Source organism: Dryobates pubescens, chromosome 13 (assembly GCF_014839835.1).
Source record: "Dryobates pubescens isolate bDryPub1 chromosome 13, bDryPub1.pri, whole genome shotgun sequence".
NCBI classification, from domain to species: Eukaryota; Metazoa; Chordata; class Aves; order Piciformes; family Picidae; genus Dryobates; species Dryobates pubescens.
The window spans coordinates 11,074,088-11,091,258 of NC_071624.1; the positions used below are offsets into that span (position 1 = coordinate 11,074,088).

Sequence of the window (17,171 nt, forward strand, 5' to 3'; positions counted from 1 at the left end):
AAGCCTGGGCAAACAGGACCAACTGCTCCACAGGACTAACAGACTGTAAGGTGGCCAAGGAGAAACCTTGGTCAGGAAACCTCTCCTGCAGGGTCAGCTGGTGGAAGAGTTTTAAACTAGGCTCTGGGGACTGTGGAAGGAGCAGGGCTGTGAAGAGCTCTGCTCTGCTGCTGCCTGGAGCCACAGGAGGTCAGGCCCTCAGCGAGGCATTTTTATAACAGAAACCACACAACACTGACTTTGCTTCCCTTCTTTGGACAGTAGGAATGTTTTAATTGAGAAATCAGTTTAATTACATTAGGTGATCTCACAGTCTATTGTACAGAGTCAGGGAAAGAGGAAGTGTGAACCATTTACACAGAAATCCAATGAAAGGATAAAAACCTACCACATGGGAAAAAATGAAAAGGGTAACTTAATCCTCCCCCAAATGAAACTCAGTGAGAGTTTGGTGCCAGTGGAAATGGGAGATGAGAGCAGGATCCAGAGAAGTACAAAGGATGCAACTAACAATTTACAATATTGGTTCTGCATGACCATCGTTTGCCCATGCTCAGAGACAGCCTCTATTCTCCAGTGCCTCACCAAGCACGTGGTCCTGTCTCTGAGGGTTTGGTCTGGTCTTGTCAGAGGAGAAAGCAAAATAAGTGATGGGCAGAGGTCACAACCCACGTTGAGCTGGTCCCCAGGGTCACCGCCTACAGGAGTGTCTTCCACTGGATAGTCAGGGGGTTCTGCACCAAGAGCTGTATGGAGGAAAACTAAAAGAGCTCCCAAAAGCCCCATCTCAAACGTAGAAAAGTCTCACTCTGGAAGTGCTTACGAGAAGGTCGTCATCATAGAATTTAGTTTCTATAATAACATTACCACTGTGGAAGGGAAAGAGGAGAGAGAAGAGGGATTAGACGAGCGCCGGCGCAGCAGCAAACGATGGCTCCCAACGCTCTCACAAACCCCAGCTGACACCTCACTCCCTGCAACACACACTCTGGCTTGGAGCCACATGCAGCAAGCACCGAGTCCTGGTCCAGGGCCATCAGGGCTGAGGGATCTCCCCATAGCATTCCTGCATGGAGCAGTCCCCCCCCATCCCTCCCTTGCCCTTCCCCTTCTGGGCACAGCATCACACAGGCTGCAGGGACTGCTCACAAACTGCAAACTTCTGCTCACTTCTGTGGCTAAAAATAAACAAGCAGCCCCAGCACCTTCAGGCCCCTCTCTCCTGCAGTGAATTGTGAAAACCAATGGGAGTTCTTTTTCAATCCCCATCTCTGTCCCCTACTGCTGAGCAAGCTACTTCAGCCAACTGAAGATGTCATTTCCCCCTAGAAGTGCTTAAATGCAAAAGCACAAGCATGTTTCACACAGACTGCAATGGAAATGTAGACCTGGGTGTGACAAAAGCTCTGAAGATTTAACTTGCTGACCTGGGTAGACAAAATTAAGAACTTTGGGGCCATTACAGCACTGGGCAGTGTGGTCTAACCATGTCTAAAGAACCTGGCTCTTGAAAACCAAAGCAATTCCATCTCCATGGCAGCTCTTGGTATCTGTAACACTGGCAAAGCTGAATCTGGCAAGAGCATAAGGATTTTGCTCTGGTGTGAGCAGTGCTTGAACTCAAGTGCCTGGGAATGTTCTCACTCTGATATTCAGCCATCCCAGGAATCCTTCACACAGAGGGCCTTGGTGAGCACCAAAGATCACATCTCTGCTCTCCCCTGCTATGGAAGCACTGAGACAAACACAAAGCCTCAGAGAATATCAGAAAGTGAGGAGCTCTCCAAGCCTTGGTACCTGAAAAAAGCTGATTTCTTTAGGCTGGTGCTTCTGCTGAAAAGCTTCAAGAATGACTTTAGGACATCTCCATGAGAGATCTGGGCTGCCCCTGACAAGTGCACAGATTCCAGGGAAAGAATGAGACATGGGAAAATCCTCAAGGTCATTTGAGAACTCCCAGTCCTGAAAATATCTTGATTTCCTGAGATGGTCAAAACCAGCTTGTCAGTTGTCTGTTTCTTTACTCTGATTCCCAAATCTAGCTCCTCCTGTACTGTGTGAAAACCATCAGCTCTGAGAGCTGAGGATGCATGTAGCACCTACAAGGTTCTGAGCAGGCTGTGCCAGAGAGCACCACTGGAACCCTGATGTTCTCTTCTGAGTCCACTCTCTTTGAAACATGCTGTGCATAGACATCAGTGATGGTAGTTCCCATCCCTATGCAATTAGCTCTCCTCCAGACAGGGAATGAGAGGGGAAATGCTGGAGAGGGAGATCTTCCAGAGGACACAGTGACCTTGCAGTGAGACTGGCTGCTCCCTGTCTGCCTCTTGCTGGCAGCAAGACTTCCATCCCTCTCTGCCTCTGCTGGCAACATGCTCCTCATATGCTTGCCAGCACCCATCTAGCATTGCAGGGAAGGTGGCTTTTTGTCAGAGAGTACAACTTCCCAGGGCCCTTTTCCATCATCCACCACAGCTTGTGCCTTGCTGTCTACACTCAGAGCAACACTCAGCATGCAACATTCTGACACAAGTCCTAGGGATCGCTGGTCTACTCGGAAGACAATGTGCAAACAGCCGCCAGGACTCGATGTTTCCAAGGAAGATGTGTGAATCCCATTGCAGGCGACTGTAAAGTGACTGTTTCCTACCTGTTAAGAGTACTTTCTTTCCAGATAAAACTCCATGTGACTAAATGCATAGTCTATAACCCAGTGTCAGAGACACAAAGCTTGGCAAACTGGCGCAGGTGTGAAACAAACACTAGGGTAGCTCCAATGCATGATATACTGCATGAAAATCAACCGCCTTGGACAAGAGCCAGTGGTCAACAGCTGGATCTGAAAGTGGCCCAAACACCTCTTTTCCCCCCCTGCCTTGGATGTAAAGAGTATTCAGCTTCAAAGCATTAAAAAAAATAATCTTTTCACAGTTCACCTTTCAAAAAAAGGAAGCAACTAATAAAGGATCAGCTCCACTTCCTCCAAACTTCTAGTGTTAGATTAATGCAAATGGGACCTATGGGAAAGAAGGTAATGAGGTTGACTTCGCCCCTTTTATCTCTCAACAGCTAACAGCGGTGAAGTTGATTCAGTTGGTAGCAGCTCCCTCTCTTCCTTCCCACCGTGGCCCCCAAGGAAATGCCACACATGGCTGTTTCTCTGCTGGCTCCCAGATTCTGTAAGCCCAAGGCACTCACGTTAAAACGTTAGCTGGCATCATCTGTGATTCAGGTGCTGCCTCTATCAAGGACTGCCAAGTGTTTGTGGAGTTAGGAATCACAAAACCGAACTCAAAGAACCATTCTGCAAAGTAAAAAGAAGATCCAGAGGCATTTGAAAGAAGAAAAAAGCCACAAATGGTCCTTTTGTTTTTAACCTGACAGACTGGGGAACTCCCTAAACTGTCCCACTGTGCTGCCAACATTTTACATTTAAACTTCTTTGTACAGTTTAAACTGCACTGGACCCTGCCCTCCTCTCAAAGCAGAGCCTCCCTTTCTAAACAGCTGATAGCAATGATAAAGTCACACCACTTCCTCAGCATTCAGTGGAGATGTCATCACACCTAATTGGGAACAGGAAAACCACACTCCCCCTCTTGCAGACATTCCCCAGCTCCAGCTGAGACAAGGGTACAGCTGGTTGCCCAGAAGACAAGGAACTCAACTCCCCCTTCTTCACCTCAGATTAAGAGCAATATTGTAGTGAGGGAGATCAAATGTGCAGCTCTGGAGTCACACAGACAATGCTTGGTGGCACTGCTGTAAGCAAAGCAAACCAAAGGCTCCTTAAGTCCGGCCTGCAGCCTGGTGTTGGCCAGCACTAGATGCTTCTGAGGAAGATGCAGGAATGCCCATAATGGGCCACTCTAATGCAGCCTCTTTCCTTGCCTCAGGCAGCCCGCGGTGGATTTATGCCCTGAAGCACGATTACCCAGACTTTTTGCTTACATAACAAAGTGTTAATACACTTATGAAATGCTATCCCTAATACTGTGGCCCATTAGTCCTGACAAGATGAGTGCTTCGGCGGTACTCTGAGAAATTAAAATCACCACGTTCAACCCCGATGAGTCTCTCTAATCCCTGCCCTGCTGGGGTCACTCCCCGTGCTGCCGGCGGGCTGCACAGGGAGCAGTTGAGTTACCTTCTAGGCACTGCCCTTTGAAATAAACTTTCTGTTCCAGTCGGAATTTTTCCATTTGTTCTGCCGAGGAGAAGTTTAACTCCCGGGACACCGCTTTGCACTTCAGGATTTTTTTAGGAACTCGAGCTGTGAAACAGATAAAAGAAGCATTATTTGGACACAAGGAAACAGACCCAGCTGCTTCAGGTGCTACGGTAACACGCTTTGAAACAACGATTAGTGGTAGTACAGCAACCGCAGCAGGGGAAACGAAAACACAAAGGGCTTTGTTTTCGTTTTTGCGGGAGTGAAATACAAGATGCAAATAGGTTAAGCACCTTGCCCAGAGCCAGGAACAAAACTTGTGACAGAACCAGGGATGCAACGCTGATCTCTCAGACTCCTGGCTCTCAACAGTTTATTACCAAACCCCCACAATTCTTCAGGTAGAAATATGAGATGCAACTTAAATTTCTACTTTAGGAAGCGTGCTGAAGACCACAAGCAGCCAAGGGGCTGCTCGGTACACCGAGCCTGTCAGCCTCTCTCACTTCTCCTTCCCTTGCCCTTTCAGGATGCCCAGCCCCAGCAAACCACAAACGGCTGTTTCTCAGCCCAGCAGCACTCTTTCAGCCATCTCACACAGCTCTGAGGAGGTCCTATAAAAGTGCACAAAACATCTGTCCCGTAAACACTGAGGCAGTAGAACCAGTACCAAACTGGTGAGTTAAACAGAGAGAGTAATTGGGCAGCCCAGGGTTTCTGGGCCCTCGCAGTGAGAGAGACCAAGGGCAAGTGGCAAACTGTACCTGGGAGATATTTCATGCAGATTTTTTTAGAGGTGGAGGACTAAAAGAAAGGACAGTTTGTGAGCACTGATTCATATGCTGAAAGGTCTTCACTGGGAGAATACAGGGGGGAGACAATGTACTACAACTCTCCCAAGCCTGTCATCCTCCAGTGGTGTGACTGTACGTAGCCCTGCTTGAGTATCAGAATGTGTTCCACATACAGTTTTTAGAGGTAAAGAGGGGAGGGAATACAGCTGGCATGTGCTTTAAGAGTTCCTAAGTAGATAGGGCATCAAAACATCCATGAGTAGACAGCATGGCTCCTGTTTGATCAAATGAAGGGTCTACCAAACATCAGGCAAATCCATCTAATGTAAACCAACTGCAAGGAGCAGGACCTTGGTATGAAACCAAGCTAGAGAGCTGGAGGGCTCAGGAGTGTTAGCTGCTGTCCTGTCCAATGAAGAAGTACCAACCCCATGGTTTGCTTAAAATAGTAACAATGAGAAGGGGGAAAAAAAAAAAAGTTAAAAGTGTAAGGGAAGAGTTTTAAATGTAAAAGCTCTCAGATTTGTTTCAGCTTCTGTATTTCAGTTTCCTCTTTTGGCTAGAAATCTGCATGGCACCATCCTTCACTGGCCTCACAAGCACAGGCTGCAGCTTGGTGTCAGCAAACACCCCCCTGCAGTTAAGGGCAAAATGACTTTGTTACAACTACTCTGCAATTTAATCATTAAGTTTCTTTTACCCTCAAGACAGATTGCTCAGAATGCTTGCTTTAGTATTGTAAAACCACTAAATAAAAGGTTACTTTTAGTAAAAGTAGGACTGCACAGCCTTTACAGCTCTAAGAGATTATAATTGGTATTTATAACATTAGGCAGAAAACTTTAATTCAAGGTACTTTAAAGTCCTTTAACAACTTTTTTTTTCCTATTAAAAAGAAGAGCATGAAGCCTGATTCTCATCAGTTAGCCTCCCACATTTCTGCATTGTTTTAGAGTGGGTCTTTCTCCTGAGTTTACTACTGCTTCATGTTAATTTGAGGATACACTATGGATGCACATTTAAGCACTTGTATAGGTAACATATAATTATCAAATAATTAATTCTGATTAGACAGTGATGAGTGGCACATTGGGGTCCGGCTGCATTTAATTAGAAACCTGGAATTCAACTACAGCTTCTGGTTATGGTACAGGTTAGGAGGTGATCTGCTAGAGAGTAGCCCCATGGAGAAGGACCTGGGAGTCTGGTGGATAACAAGTTATTCATGGGCCAGCAATGTGCCATTGTGGCCAAGAGGGCCAATGGCATCCTGGGGTGCATTAAGAGGAGTGTGTCCAGCAGATCAAGGGAGGTTCTCCTCCCCCTCTACTCTGCCCTGGTGAGATCTCACCTGCCAAGTTTTGGGCTTCCCAGTTCAAGAGGGACAGGGATCTACTTGAGAGAACCCAGCAGAGGGTTATGATGATGATTAAGGGACTGGAGCACTGCCCTATGAGGAGAGGCTGAGGGACCTGAAGCTTTTCAGTCTGGAAAAGAGAAGTCTGAGAGGGGATTTAATAAATGTTCATAAATAGCTGAGGGCTGGGTGTCAAGAGGGAGAGGATGGGCTCTGCTCAGTTGCACCCCATGATAGGGCAAGGGGCAATGGTTATAAACTATAGCACAGGAGGTTCCACCTCAACATGAGGAGCAACTTCTTCACTGTGAGGGTCACAGAGCACTAGAACAGGCTCCCCAGAGGGATTGTGGAGTCTCCTTCTCTGAAGGCTTTCAAGACACATCTGGATGCATTCCTGTGCGACCTGTGCTAGATTCTGTGGCTCTGCTCTGGCAGGGGGGAGTTTGACCTAATCTCCAGAGATCCCTACCAACCCCTAACATCCTGTGATCTGTATCATGTTTTCACGCAGTTGAATCAAAAATTTTGGGGACATCTATCTTAGCCAAACTTACTGGGTACTTTAAACTATTATCCCTTCTTAGACAATGAAAGGATTGTTTGCATTTCCTGAATGAAAGCTGGCTGTGGTAACTGGGAACAACACTGGGATTCTCCCACTGCTATACCTCAGCAGCTCATTCCAGCATTTGCTCATATATGGGAAGAAACTAAACGTTACGGATTTGCATCTCTCAGCTTGCCTCCCAGTTTTGAATGCACTGTCACTGAGCTGAGCTGACTGGGCACCTGAAAGAGTCACTGCTGTCAAAATCCAGTTTAGAAGGTTCATTCCAGTTTCAGGTGCTCAGGCAGTGATTTTCACTCCTTTCAGCAGTCTAATGTTAAGACTTTGGCAGCAATTCAACACCACAGTTAGAGTCTTTTATTTGATCTAAGTGGTAAGTTCAGGCAGTAATACGGTATCATGACTTGAAACTTAGTTTATTTTTAAAGGAAACCTGTACTTAAATCAAATCAAAGTCCTGTTTAAAAAGCAAACAGAAGTCCTGATTAAAGGAAATATATTTTGTCCATTCTCCTATGTATCTGGATCCTTTGTTTTGCCATGTCTAGACTGTGATTTGCCCTGAAGGGTTACAGAACACACACACAGGTACTCTACAATGACTTTGAGACAAACATGGCCTTCGTTTTCAAACAATTATTCTGACCATTTGCCCTCACTGCTTCTGTTGCAGCCTTGTATTAGAACCATATTTCCACACACCTTCTTTTAATTCATAGTCAGATTATCCCCCTTTGTTGGGCACCTCTCCCCTTTCTTGGCCTATTTATTGAGAATAATCTATCCAGCTCAGCCTTCTTTTCTTTCAAAGCCATACAAAGAATGGCTTTTCTCTCTTCTCCTAAGAAAGTCTATCCTCCCATCCCTAATCCTTTCAGTGCCTTCTCCTAATAGCTCTTCTCTGCACCTGTTCCAGTTTGCAGTGATCCATCTTCTAGATGGATGACTGAAGTGCACAGCAGATAGGGTCTTAACAATTCCTTGTACAATGGGCATTAATCTCATGCCAGAGTATGTTTTAATTAATTCCCAAGTTCCTTTGATGGAGGTGAGGGCTCTCGTTTCGTACGTGAGGAAAATTGGAGGCACAGTGAGGTAACATGATTTGCCAAAGTGAGAAAGATGGCAGGAGGGAAATGGGGCAACACATCAGGCTCTCCTGAGACCCATCTGCAGCTGTGCCCTCTGCCCCAAAGCACACCCTGTTGTAGTTTGCTCTGAACCGTGGCAGTGCGGCAGGCGGGAAGCTTCCGAAGGTGTGAAGTCAGAGTCAGGACATCCGTCCTTCAGAGCAGGGGTTCGTTCACAACTCTGTTGACCTAGACATGCAGCACCACTCAGCCCCAAAACACACAGCAAGGCTACACAGTACCTTCATGCTCCACTCCAGGTACAGACAGATCTTCTGTTCCTTGCCAGAGGATTTTCCCTGTTTCTGCATCCCGCAGGTTCATCCAATTTCTGGTTGGGAAGCCATTAAGGAAGACAAGCACTTCGCGTCCCTAAACGTTGTGCCCAGGACTCTTCGCTAAGCCCTGAAGCAGCCTGCTCCAGCTGAGTTTCAGTTGTGTTCTCTGATTCTCTGGAGGCCAAGGAAAAGGGATGCTTTTCCCCAGAAAATAAACTAACAAGCCAGCCCCTGACCAGAATGAATGCAGCAAGAGTTGCACAGTCAGAGAGTTAGTTTTCACTTTGGTCTACAGCTTGTTAACCTCATTTATCATTTTCCATCGCTTTTAAAGGATAAAGGCAATGTCACTGCTGCAGAGAAGCAAGAGCACTGCTATCAACAACAGGTAATTCCATACACTCAATTTCTGTCCTCCAGCATTTAAGGAATGCTAGAAAAAGAAGTGTTTTCTATATAGCATCAGAAAGAGTAACACTGAATAGAGCTTGCTTTCCTAGTTTACAAAATATTGATATCAAAGGTTGTTCTATTGCTGTTGACCTGGTAACTGCCACTCCTGGGAATTCTGCAGCTGCTGAGTGCTAAGCAAAAAGAGGTCCTCTCTTCTCACTCTCAGTGAATGAGGCTGTGACAGCTTTCACAAAGCCCAGATCAGTCACTAAAGTTACAGGCAAGCATGTAATGCTCATATTTTCAAAGGGACAACTGATAACAAGCTGTAGAAAAGTGTCCTCCAAAACATAACAACTCAGACATGACAGATCAGAACAAGGAGCCTGCACACCTGCACGATGCCATTTGGCATAGGGACACAGTCATCAGTAAGCCCAATGCCCTGCAACAGCCTCCTGTTCCACAGCTCACAGCTGAGGGGTTGCCAGCAAAAATGCACACAGTTTGAGAGGTAAGTCCAGGCAAACCAATGCTGTTCCAGGCTTTCCCTTTTGCTGGCTTATGGCAGTGCACCCCTCAGCAATTCCTAAACAAGAGCCTGGAAACTATCTGCAAGTAGCAGAGAGACCAACTGCTCTGGGAACTGGGTGGGGAGGTAGAGAAACAGAGGAGGGACAATATGAACCTTGATGTAGGTATAAATAGGAGCTGTCAGAAATATGCATATTGAACTCATCTCCTAACATACACAGTTTCCAGGCAGACTCACACAAACTTGTCACATTGATCACATTTTTCCAGAGCTCCAGGGAAGAAACAGATGCTTTAGCAAATTTTGCATTACAGTGTAACATTTGTTTTAAAATTATGTGTGTGGAGGAGGGAAGGGAAGGGAAGATGGCAGCTTCAGCGCAGATGTGAGAAGCCTTTCCCTTCCTGAAGGCTAGCCAGACTTTCCCTGCTCCACTGAAAGGGTAACAGGGAGGAGAAAAGTGGGAATATGTGCACAGGGTCCATTTACATGGGGGTGGCTTTACAGATTCCAACACTTAGCAGCAGCTTGGAGCACGGCAAGAGGGAGCGCAGGGCTGCCTGCTCATGTCCCTCTAGTCTTGTTCTAAGCCACGTAATACCTGCCCCTTGTTCTGGGACTAAGGCAAGAGTGAAAGGGGGAGAACACAGAAGGCATCATCCTCGTATGCATCCCATATGCCACCTCCATATTTTGGCAGGTAGGTCCCCAGCTAGTAAACCAAGGGAGGTGGGCAAATCAGAGAGAGAAGAATGAGCAGCAGCATGGCAAGAAGAACCTGCAGCAAGGCTGGGCACTTCACTTGGTGAGAAAACTCGAAGCCTTCAGCCAGCAAAACCCACAGGATGGAACCACCCCAACTGCAATTTCAAATGTCCCCAAAAAGCCACCTTTTTTGGCACACCTTCCCACAGACAAACACACAAACTAGCCAGGGTGAAGCTATTTGCACAGAAAGCAAGTGTGCAATTTATCAAACACCATGAACAAGGGACAAACAACAAATGAGACAGCCTGAGCATCTCCCTGATAAATTCATTTATCTTCACAACAGCCTGCAATGCAAACACTCTCAACTATTAGCTGTACAGTAATTCAGTAAATTAGGCACTTGATAAACAAAACCCTGTATTTCCTTTAAAAAAATTTATCCTTTTCAGAAGTATTTAGGAACAGAATAGAATAAACCAGGTTGGAAGAGACCTTCAAGTTCATCGCATCCAACTCATCATCCAACACCACCTAATCAACTAAACCATGCAACCAAGCACCCTATCAAGTCTCCTCCTAGACACCTCCAATGATGGTGACTCCACCACCTCCCCAGGCAGCCCATTCCAATGGGTAATCACTTACTTGCTATTTGTTCACTACCACTAAGAGTTATGAGCTTGCAGGTCTGGCCACACGCTGGACAAGTTCCTCTGAACTGGAGGTGAAACACCAACCAGAACAGCAAACCCAGCACTACACAGGAACTGATCCAGCTCCCTAGTGCTGTAACAGTACTCTAACTAATGGACTATCTTCTTTTTCCCTTGCCATGCCCTGCCTTGCTTTATTTTCCTATCCCTTTACCCTCACAAATTTTTGGAGAGCTCTGGAGCTACACTTACCATTTTCAAAAGTATTACAGATGGAGTGCTCATATGTAACCTCACAGGTTAATTATTACCCTTACTTGAAATACATAGTTACAGAGTGATAGTGATCTACCACCTCTGTCACTTCTCCTTCCAAGGATTCCTCTTCCAATCCAGTCCAAGAAAGGTGACACAAGTTATGTTACCATGCTGAACAATGCTAGATACATTAATCTTTGAAGTACTAAGACTTTTTTAAAGTGCCATCAGACTTTAATTTGCCCAAGCATGGGGCTGGCTCTCCTGCCTGGTTTTTACTCTTACAGTGGAACATTAATACAAAATAGAGAATAAATTAAAAGCTCAAGACATCCCTGCTGATGAGAGGAAGCACATCAATAATGCATGTCAGTTCTTAGAAAAATCTCATGTATTTAAACAATCTGGACATTGCCAACCCATGTACATTCCATATCAACTGAAACAAAGGCTTAGTGTTAGTGTAGCCAAAGGCTTTCTGGCCTAGACAGGCATATGTGCAGGTTCAGGACATGCTTTTCCAACTTCTGCAAATAAAAAAAGGAATTGTATCAACTTGCTATTCAGGGGGTATACATGGAGTCAAAATATGTGGATCCAGACATATATTAAGTGATCAGAATGCTCCATCCAGGTCACAAGTGTTTCCCATTAATTATTCATTATTGTAAGGGGGAGACAAATCATCACATCTTACATGGGCACACACACACAATCCTCTTCTATTGGGGGGAAAAAAACACACCAACCAACCACATTCAAGAGATTAACGTTTAAAAAGAAACAGGGATCCGGGGGAAAAAAAAACCCAAATCCAAACTTCCTAAGGAGAAAAAAATGAGATAATTTAGAAAACTTAGCTGTAATGGAATTAAAAAAGGCCAAACCCATCACAAGTGATTTCATGGCAAGGGAATACCTGACAAAGCAGCAGCTGCACTGCTTACCTAGTTAGCAGCTTATCACACAATTTCTGTCATCTTGGATAGAAAGGCTGGTACTAGGACATACCCCAGAGTGAAGAAAATGGAGATCTTGAACCAAACCCACACACACTGTTATCTTCTAATGTGTTTAATTGGTTTAAGATTCTTCCATCCCAGCGTGAGAGATATTGTTACTAAAAATAAAGAGTGCTCCATCTTCTGAGCAGCAGTGGAGACCTGCAGGCAGGATGAAGAGGGCATTTTAAGTATTATTGAAAAGGAGAAAGTAAATTAATATAGGTTTAACACAATTACTCTTTCTGAAAAGGCTCATGTCAAGCCACCTGGCAGGGGTAGCTATGGAGAGCAAGTAGAGAGCCAGGCAGTGGCAGCGTTGTGAAATTCATATATATGGAAAGAGAGGAGGAACAATAATGGATTCCTAATTCAGCTTCTCATTCTAAAAATCACACACACACACTCTTACACCATTACAATTTCATTCTCATTGTTTCTGTAGGCAACATTGTCTGACTTAAGACTCAATAGATCAAATGCTCTTCAATCCCGAAGGCGAGGAAGGATTAGGCAGCAGGGCAGAAGGAAGGGTGTACTGTTGATCTATTTATATTCCACCACCTATTGGGTCAGCAAAGTCTTACATAAAAGCTTTGTAGTAGCTGGAACTTGACTTGCTTTATATACATGGCATGAATTAGCTTCCTCACAGACCTACTTTGCTTAGCCTGATGAAGGGAAACAGTTTGTGCCCTTCTAAATTGAAGTTTTGCTGTTCTGAATATATCTCATCTCAGAACAGAAATGCTTTCTTTTTTGCATCTGTCACACAGATCACCTTGTTTAAACAAATCACAGTACACACACTTATCTTCAAATGCTTTAGCATTGCAAAGGATTCTCATGTATTACTAAACTGGTAATTAAGAATAACCCTGAAGGAAGAGAATGAGTGGAAAGAAAATTAATCATTAAAGTAGTATGGAGTTAAAGAACTTCTGCCCCCCTCTCCCTAGTTATTATTTGTAAGTCATAACGTTTAGCACTTCTTGAGTATCTCCAAGTCTGCAGCAAACACTAGGTGTCATCTCTTCCATTAAAATGCTCCATTTTTCATTTTCCTTGCTGGCTACACCACTCAAAAACCTCAGGTACTGCTGCACTCTTATCTTTCCTAATAAAAGCAAGCCTAACGTTCAGAGCCACTCCCGGACGGGAAGGTCCTTCACCATATTAGCCAGCCTTTTTTCCCCTGTCATTCTTTTCTGCACATGAAATGGAGCATTGAGAACACTTCACTACATGCCAAGTGCAAACAGGACCTCAACAAATACATGTTAATAAGCATTGTTCTATGGGATAAATGAGAGGGACAGTTGAGACAGTAGAGCTGAGAGCCCTGAATGATTCAGACTTACACCTCTGCTGCAGACCCAGAAAAGCTTCTGATCTGGATTACCCAGCTTTCACTCCTGATTTGACATCCTCTGCTGTGAAAAGCAGACACAACCAGGCACTCATGACATGGATGAGCCTGTTACTTTAAAGAATGTTATCAGTAAATAAAGCTCAACCTTTGGGGATTATATTTTTATCAGATGTATTCTCCCAGAGGAGTATTTGCATCTCGGTTGTTTCAATTCAGTCTGAGCGAGGACCAATACACAAAATTAACTACCAAACTACAGGATTACCACACAGACCACCCAAACAGCCTTATGCTTCTACTCCACTCATGCTGTTTGACTTCTAATCTCTCCAATCTCTAATCTCACTTTTTATTACAAGTCCCAAATCCCTCTCCCACAGAACTCTTAATCATGTGCTTAAACTTAAGCATATGCACAGGCATTCTGCTGAATCAGGTCCTTAAGTTCACCCTGCCTGCACTCAAGAGAAATGGTGCTTTCTTTGGTGTTTAATAAACCACAAGTATACATGTTGGCAGTGTGGTAAGAGGAAAGGAGTCTTTCCTCCCAGCCTAAGGCTGAAATTCAGTACAAAATCTGAAACAAGTGAACAAAGGTGCTCAAGGAAACAATTCAGAGGGTTCCTTGGGAGAAAGCCCTTAAAAATAAAGGGGTCCAGGAGGGCTGGACCTGCTTCAAGAAAGAGCTGATGAAGGCTCAGGAGCAGGCTGTGCCAATGTGCCGGAAGAGGAGCCGCCGGGGCAGACGGCCAGCCTGGCTGTGTAATGAACTTTTAATTGAACTAAGGGAAAAAAAGAGGGTGTATCATCTTTGGAAGAAAGGTGAGGCAACCCATGGAATGTTCAAAGAGGTTGCTAGGGCATGTAGGAGGAAAATTAGGGAGGCAAAAGCATATTTGGAACTTAAACTGGCCTCTGATGTGAAGGACAACAAAAAGTCCTTCTATAAATATATTAATAGCAAGAGGAAGGGCAGGGACAACCTCCACTCCTTGGTTGACATAGAAGGAAATGTTGTAACACAGGATGAGGAAAAGGCAGAGGTACTTAACACCTTCTTTACCTCAGTTTTTACTACCTGGAAAGAACGTCTACCAGACAGCTGGCCTGCAGAACTGGCAGAGGGAGCCAGGGAGCTGCATGGTTTCCCTTTGTTCCATGAGCAAGTGATAGGAGCTCTCCTCAGCAGCTTGGACCCCCACAAGTCCATGGGACCAGATGGGATCCATCCTAGGGTGCTGAGAGAGCTGGCAGATGAGCTGGCCAAACCACTCTCCATTATTTTTCATCAGTCCTGGCTCACTGGAGAGATCCCAGCTGACTGGAAGCTGGCCAACGTGGTACCCATTCACAAGAAGGGCCGGTTGGATGAGCCAGGGAATTACAGGCCTGTCAGCCTGACCTCAGTACCAGGAAAGATTATGGAGCAGGTCATCCTGAGTGCAATCACACAACACTTAGAGGATGGCCAAGGGATCAGGCCTAGCCAGCATGGGTTTAGGAAGGGCAGGTCCTGCCTGACCAACCTGATCTCCTTCTATGATCAGGTGACCCGCCTGGTGGATGTGGGGAGGCCTGTGGATGTAGTCTACCTGGACCTCAGCAAGGCCTTTGACACCGTTCCCCATAGCAAGCTCCTGGCCAAGCTGTCAGCCCATGGCTTGGATGGGACCACACTGCGATGGGTTAGGAACTGGCTGGAGGGCCGAGCCCAGAGAGTGGTAGTGAATGGTGCCACATCCAGCTGGCAGCCAGTCACCAGTGGTGTGCCCCAGGGATCAGTGCTGGGCCCCTTGCTCTTTAACATCTTTATTGATGATCTGGACGAGGGCATCGAGTCCATCATCAGTAAATTTGCTGACGACACCAAGCTGGGCGCAGGAGTTGATCTGCTGGAGGGTAGAGAGGCTCTGCAGAGGGACCTCGACAGGCTGGGCAGTTGGGCAGAGTCCAACGGCATGAGATTTAACACATCCAAGTGCCGGGTTCTGCACATTGGCCACAGCAACCCCATGCAGAGCTACAGGCTGGGGTCAGAGTGGCTGGAGAGCAGTCAGGCTGAGAGGGACCTGGGGGTGCTGGTCGACGGTAGACTGAACATGAGCCTGCAGTGTGCCCAGGCAGCTAAGAGGGCCAATGGCATCCTGGCCTGCATCAGGAACAGTGTGGCCAGCAGGAGCAGGGAGGTCATTCTGCCCCTGTACACTGCACTGGTTAGGCCGCACCTCGAGTACTGTGTCCAGTTCTGGGCCCCTCAGTTTAGGAAGGATGTTGACTTGCTGGAACGAGTCCAGAGAAGAGCAACAAAGTTGGTGAGGGGTTTGGAACATAAGCCCTACGAGGAGAGGCTGAGGGAGCTGGGGTTGCTTAGCCTGGAGAAGAGGAGACTCAGGGGTGACCTTATTACTCTCTACAACTACCTGAAGGGAGGTTGTAGACAGACAGATGTTGGTCTCTTCTCCCAGGCAAGCAGTACCAGAACAAGAGGACACAGTCTCAGGCTGCGCCAGGGGAGGTTCAGGCTGGATGTTAGAAAAAAGTTCTATACAGAAAGAGTGATTGCACATTGGAATGGGCTGCCTGGGGAGGTGGTGGAGTCGCCATCACTGGAGGTTTTTAGGAGAAGACTTGACAGGGTGCTTGGTGCTGTGGGTTAGTTGCTTGGGCGGTGTTGGATTGGTGATGGGTTGGACGCGATGATCTTGAAGGTCTCTTCCAACCTGGTTTATTCTATGTATTCTATGTAACATCCATCCATTCTGACCAGTGACAGAAGTACCAAACCAAACACACAAACTAGAAGCTACTCTTCAAACGCTACTGGAGCCTTTGGGTGTAACACTGTCAACTTCTCCTCCTTTAAGGCTGCAGCACGCTCTCTTGGCTGCCAGATTAGTCAGAAAGTGTGCTGTGACAGCTCTTACAGGAGCAGGCATTTTTAAAACCTCCACTGTTATAAGCCAGCTTTCCTGGAGTGATGCACAAAATATGGGTTACTGTGCTCCTCCAAAAGACAGCAGGTGCTGGGAACTGGAAAGGTGCTCCATTAAATCCTCAAATGGAAGGAAGCCAATTATCCCTTCAAAGCACTCCTGATACTGCTGTACTCGCTGTAAAAGAGCCTGCTTTTAAAGCCTCCTGCACAGAACAAATTGCTGTGCAACAGAGGCCAGGGAGATCCACAGATTAACGTGAACCACATGACAAAATGCAGCAGAAGTCCTCCACAACCAACAAAGTCATTTCACAGCCAATTATGTAACCAGAGTGATATATTTAACAGCTGTGGCATCACAGAAAAAAAATGAATCAACAGGCTATCATATACACTTTGAGCTTCCCTTTCTACTTTCCCCCCTTACCTCTTTACTTGCAGGTGGCTGCCTATATGGATCTTATGTGACCACCTATTTTCATCCAACATCAGACAGACCTGGATGAAGCTGTTTGTGGCAAGATGGTAACACACATTATTGAAAGCCATGTCAACCCTGCCTTGATTGCACTAGAAAATTATGCTAATAGGGCAGAAGCTAATATTGCTGTATTAGATCAATTTAAAGTAGCCCTTAGATAATTTTTCCTATGGAGTAAGGTTGGTCCTGTTCTTAACCTACAGTTCTTATTGCTACATGTCATACTCTCCCTGCAGGAATTTAAGACTCTCTGCACCTTGGGTAACTGTTCTGAAGATGAGTGATGTTCTCATGATGAAAGGACTTCCTGCTTGAACCTCTGACTAGAGATTGTCTCAGCAGGGCTCACGTTGAGCCACCCTACAAAAGTCTACAAACATACATGCACCATAGGTCAATTAATAGTCAGAGCAGCTGCAAAGCACAAGCCCTATGAGGAGAGGCTGAGGGAGCTGGGATTGTTTAGCCTGGAGAAGAGGAGGCTCAGGGCAGACCTTATTGCTGTCTACAACTACATGAAAGGAGGTT

The 17,171-nt window shown here is 45.9% G+C and overlaps 1 protein-coding gene across 1 annotated transcript in view; it reads right to left on the reverse strand.

Annotated features, from left to right (window-relative positions):
* Positions 1-239: 239 nt before the first annotated feature.
* The window catches only part of PDE6D (phosphodiesterase 6D), a 44,922-nt gene continuing 27,990 nt past the window's right edge, over positions 240-17,171 (reverse strand). Inside the window, exons 2-5 of the mRNA XM_054166611.1 lie at positions 8,269-8,357; positions 4,151-4,276; positions 3,202-3,307; positions 240-869 (exon numbers count right to left, since the gene is read on the reverse strand). Of these exons, the coding sequence (XP_054022586.1) occupies positions 788-869; positions 3,202-3,307; positions 4,151-4,276; positions 8,269-8,357 (403 nt within the window). The 3' untranslated portion in view covers positions 240-787. The remainder of the gene's footprint in view (positions 870-3,201; positions 3,308-4,150; positions 4,277-8,268; positions 8,358-17,171) is intronic.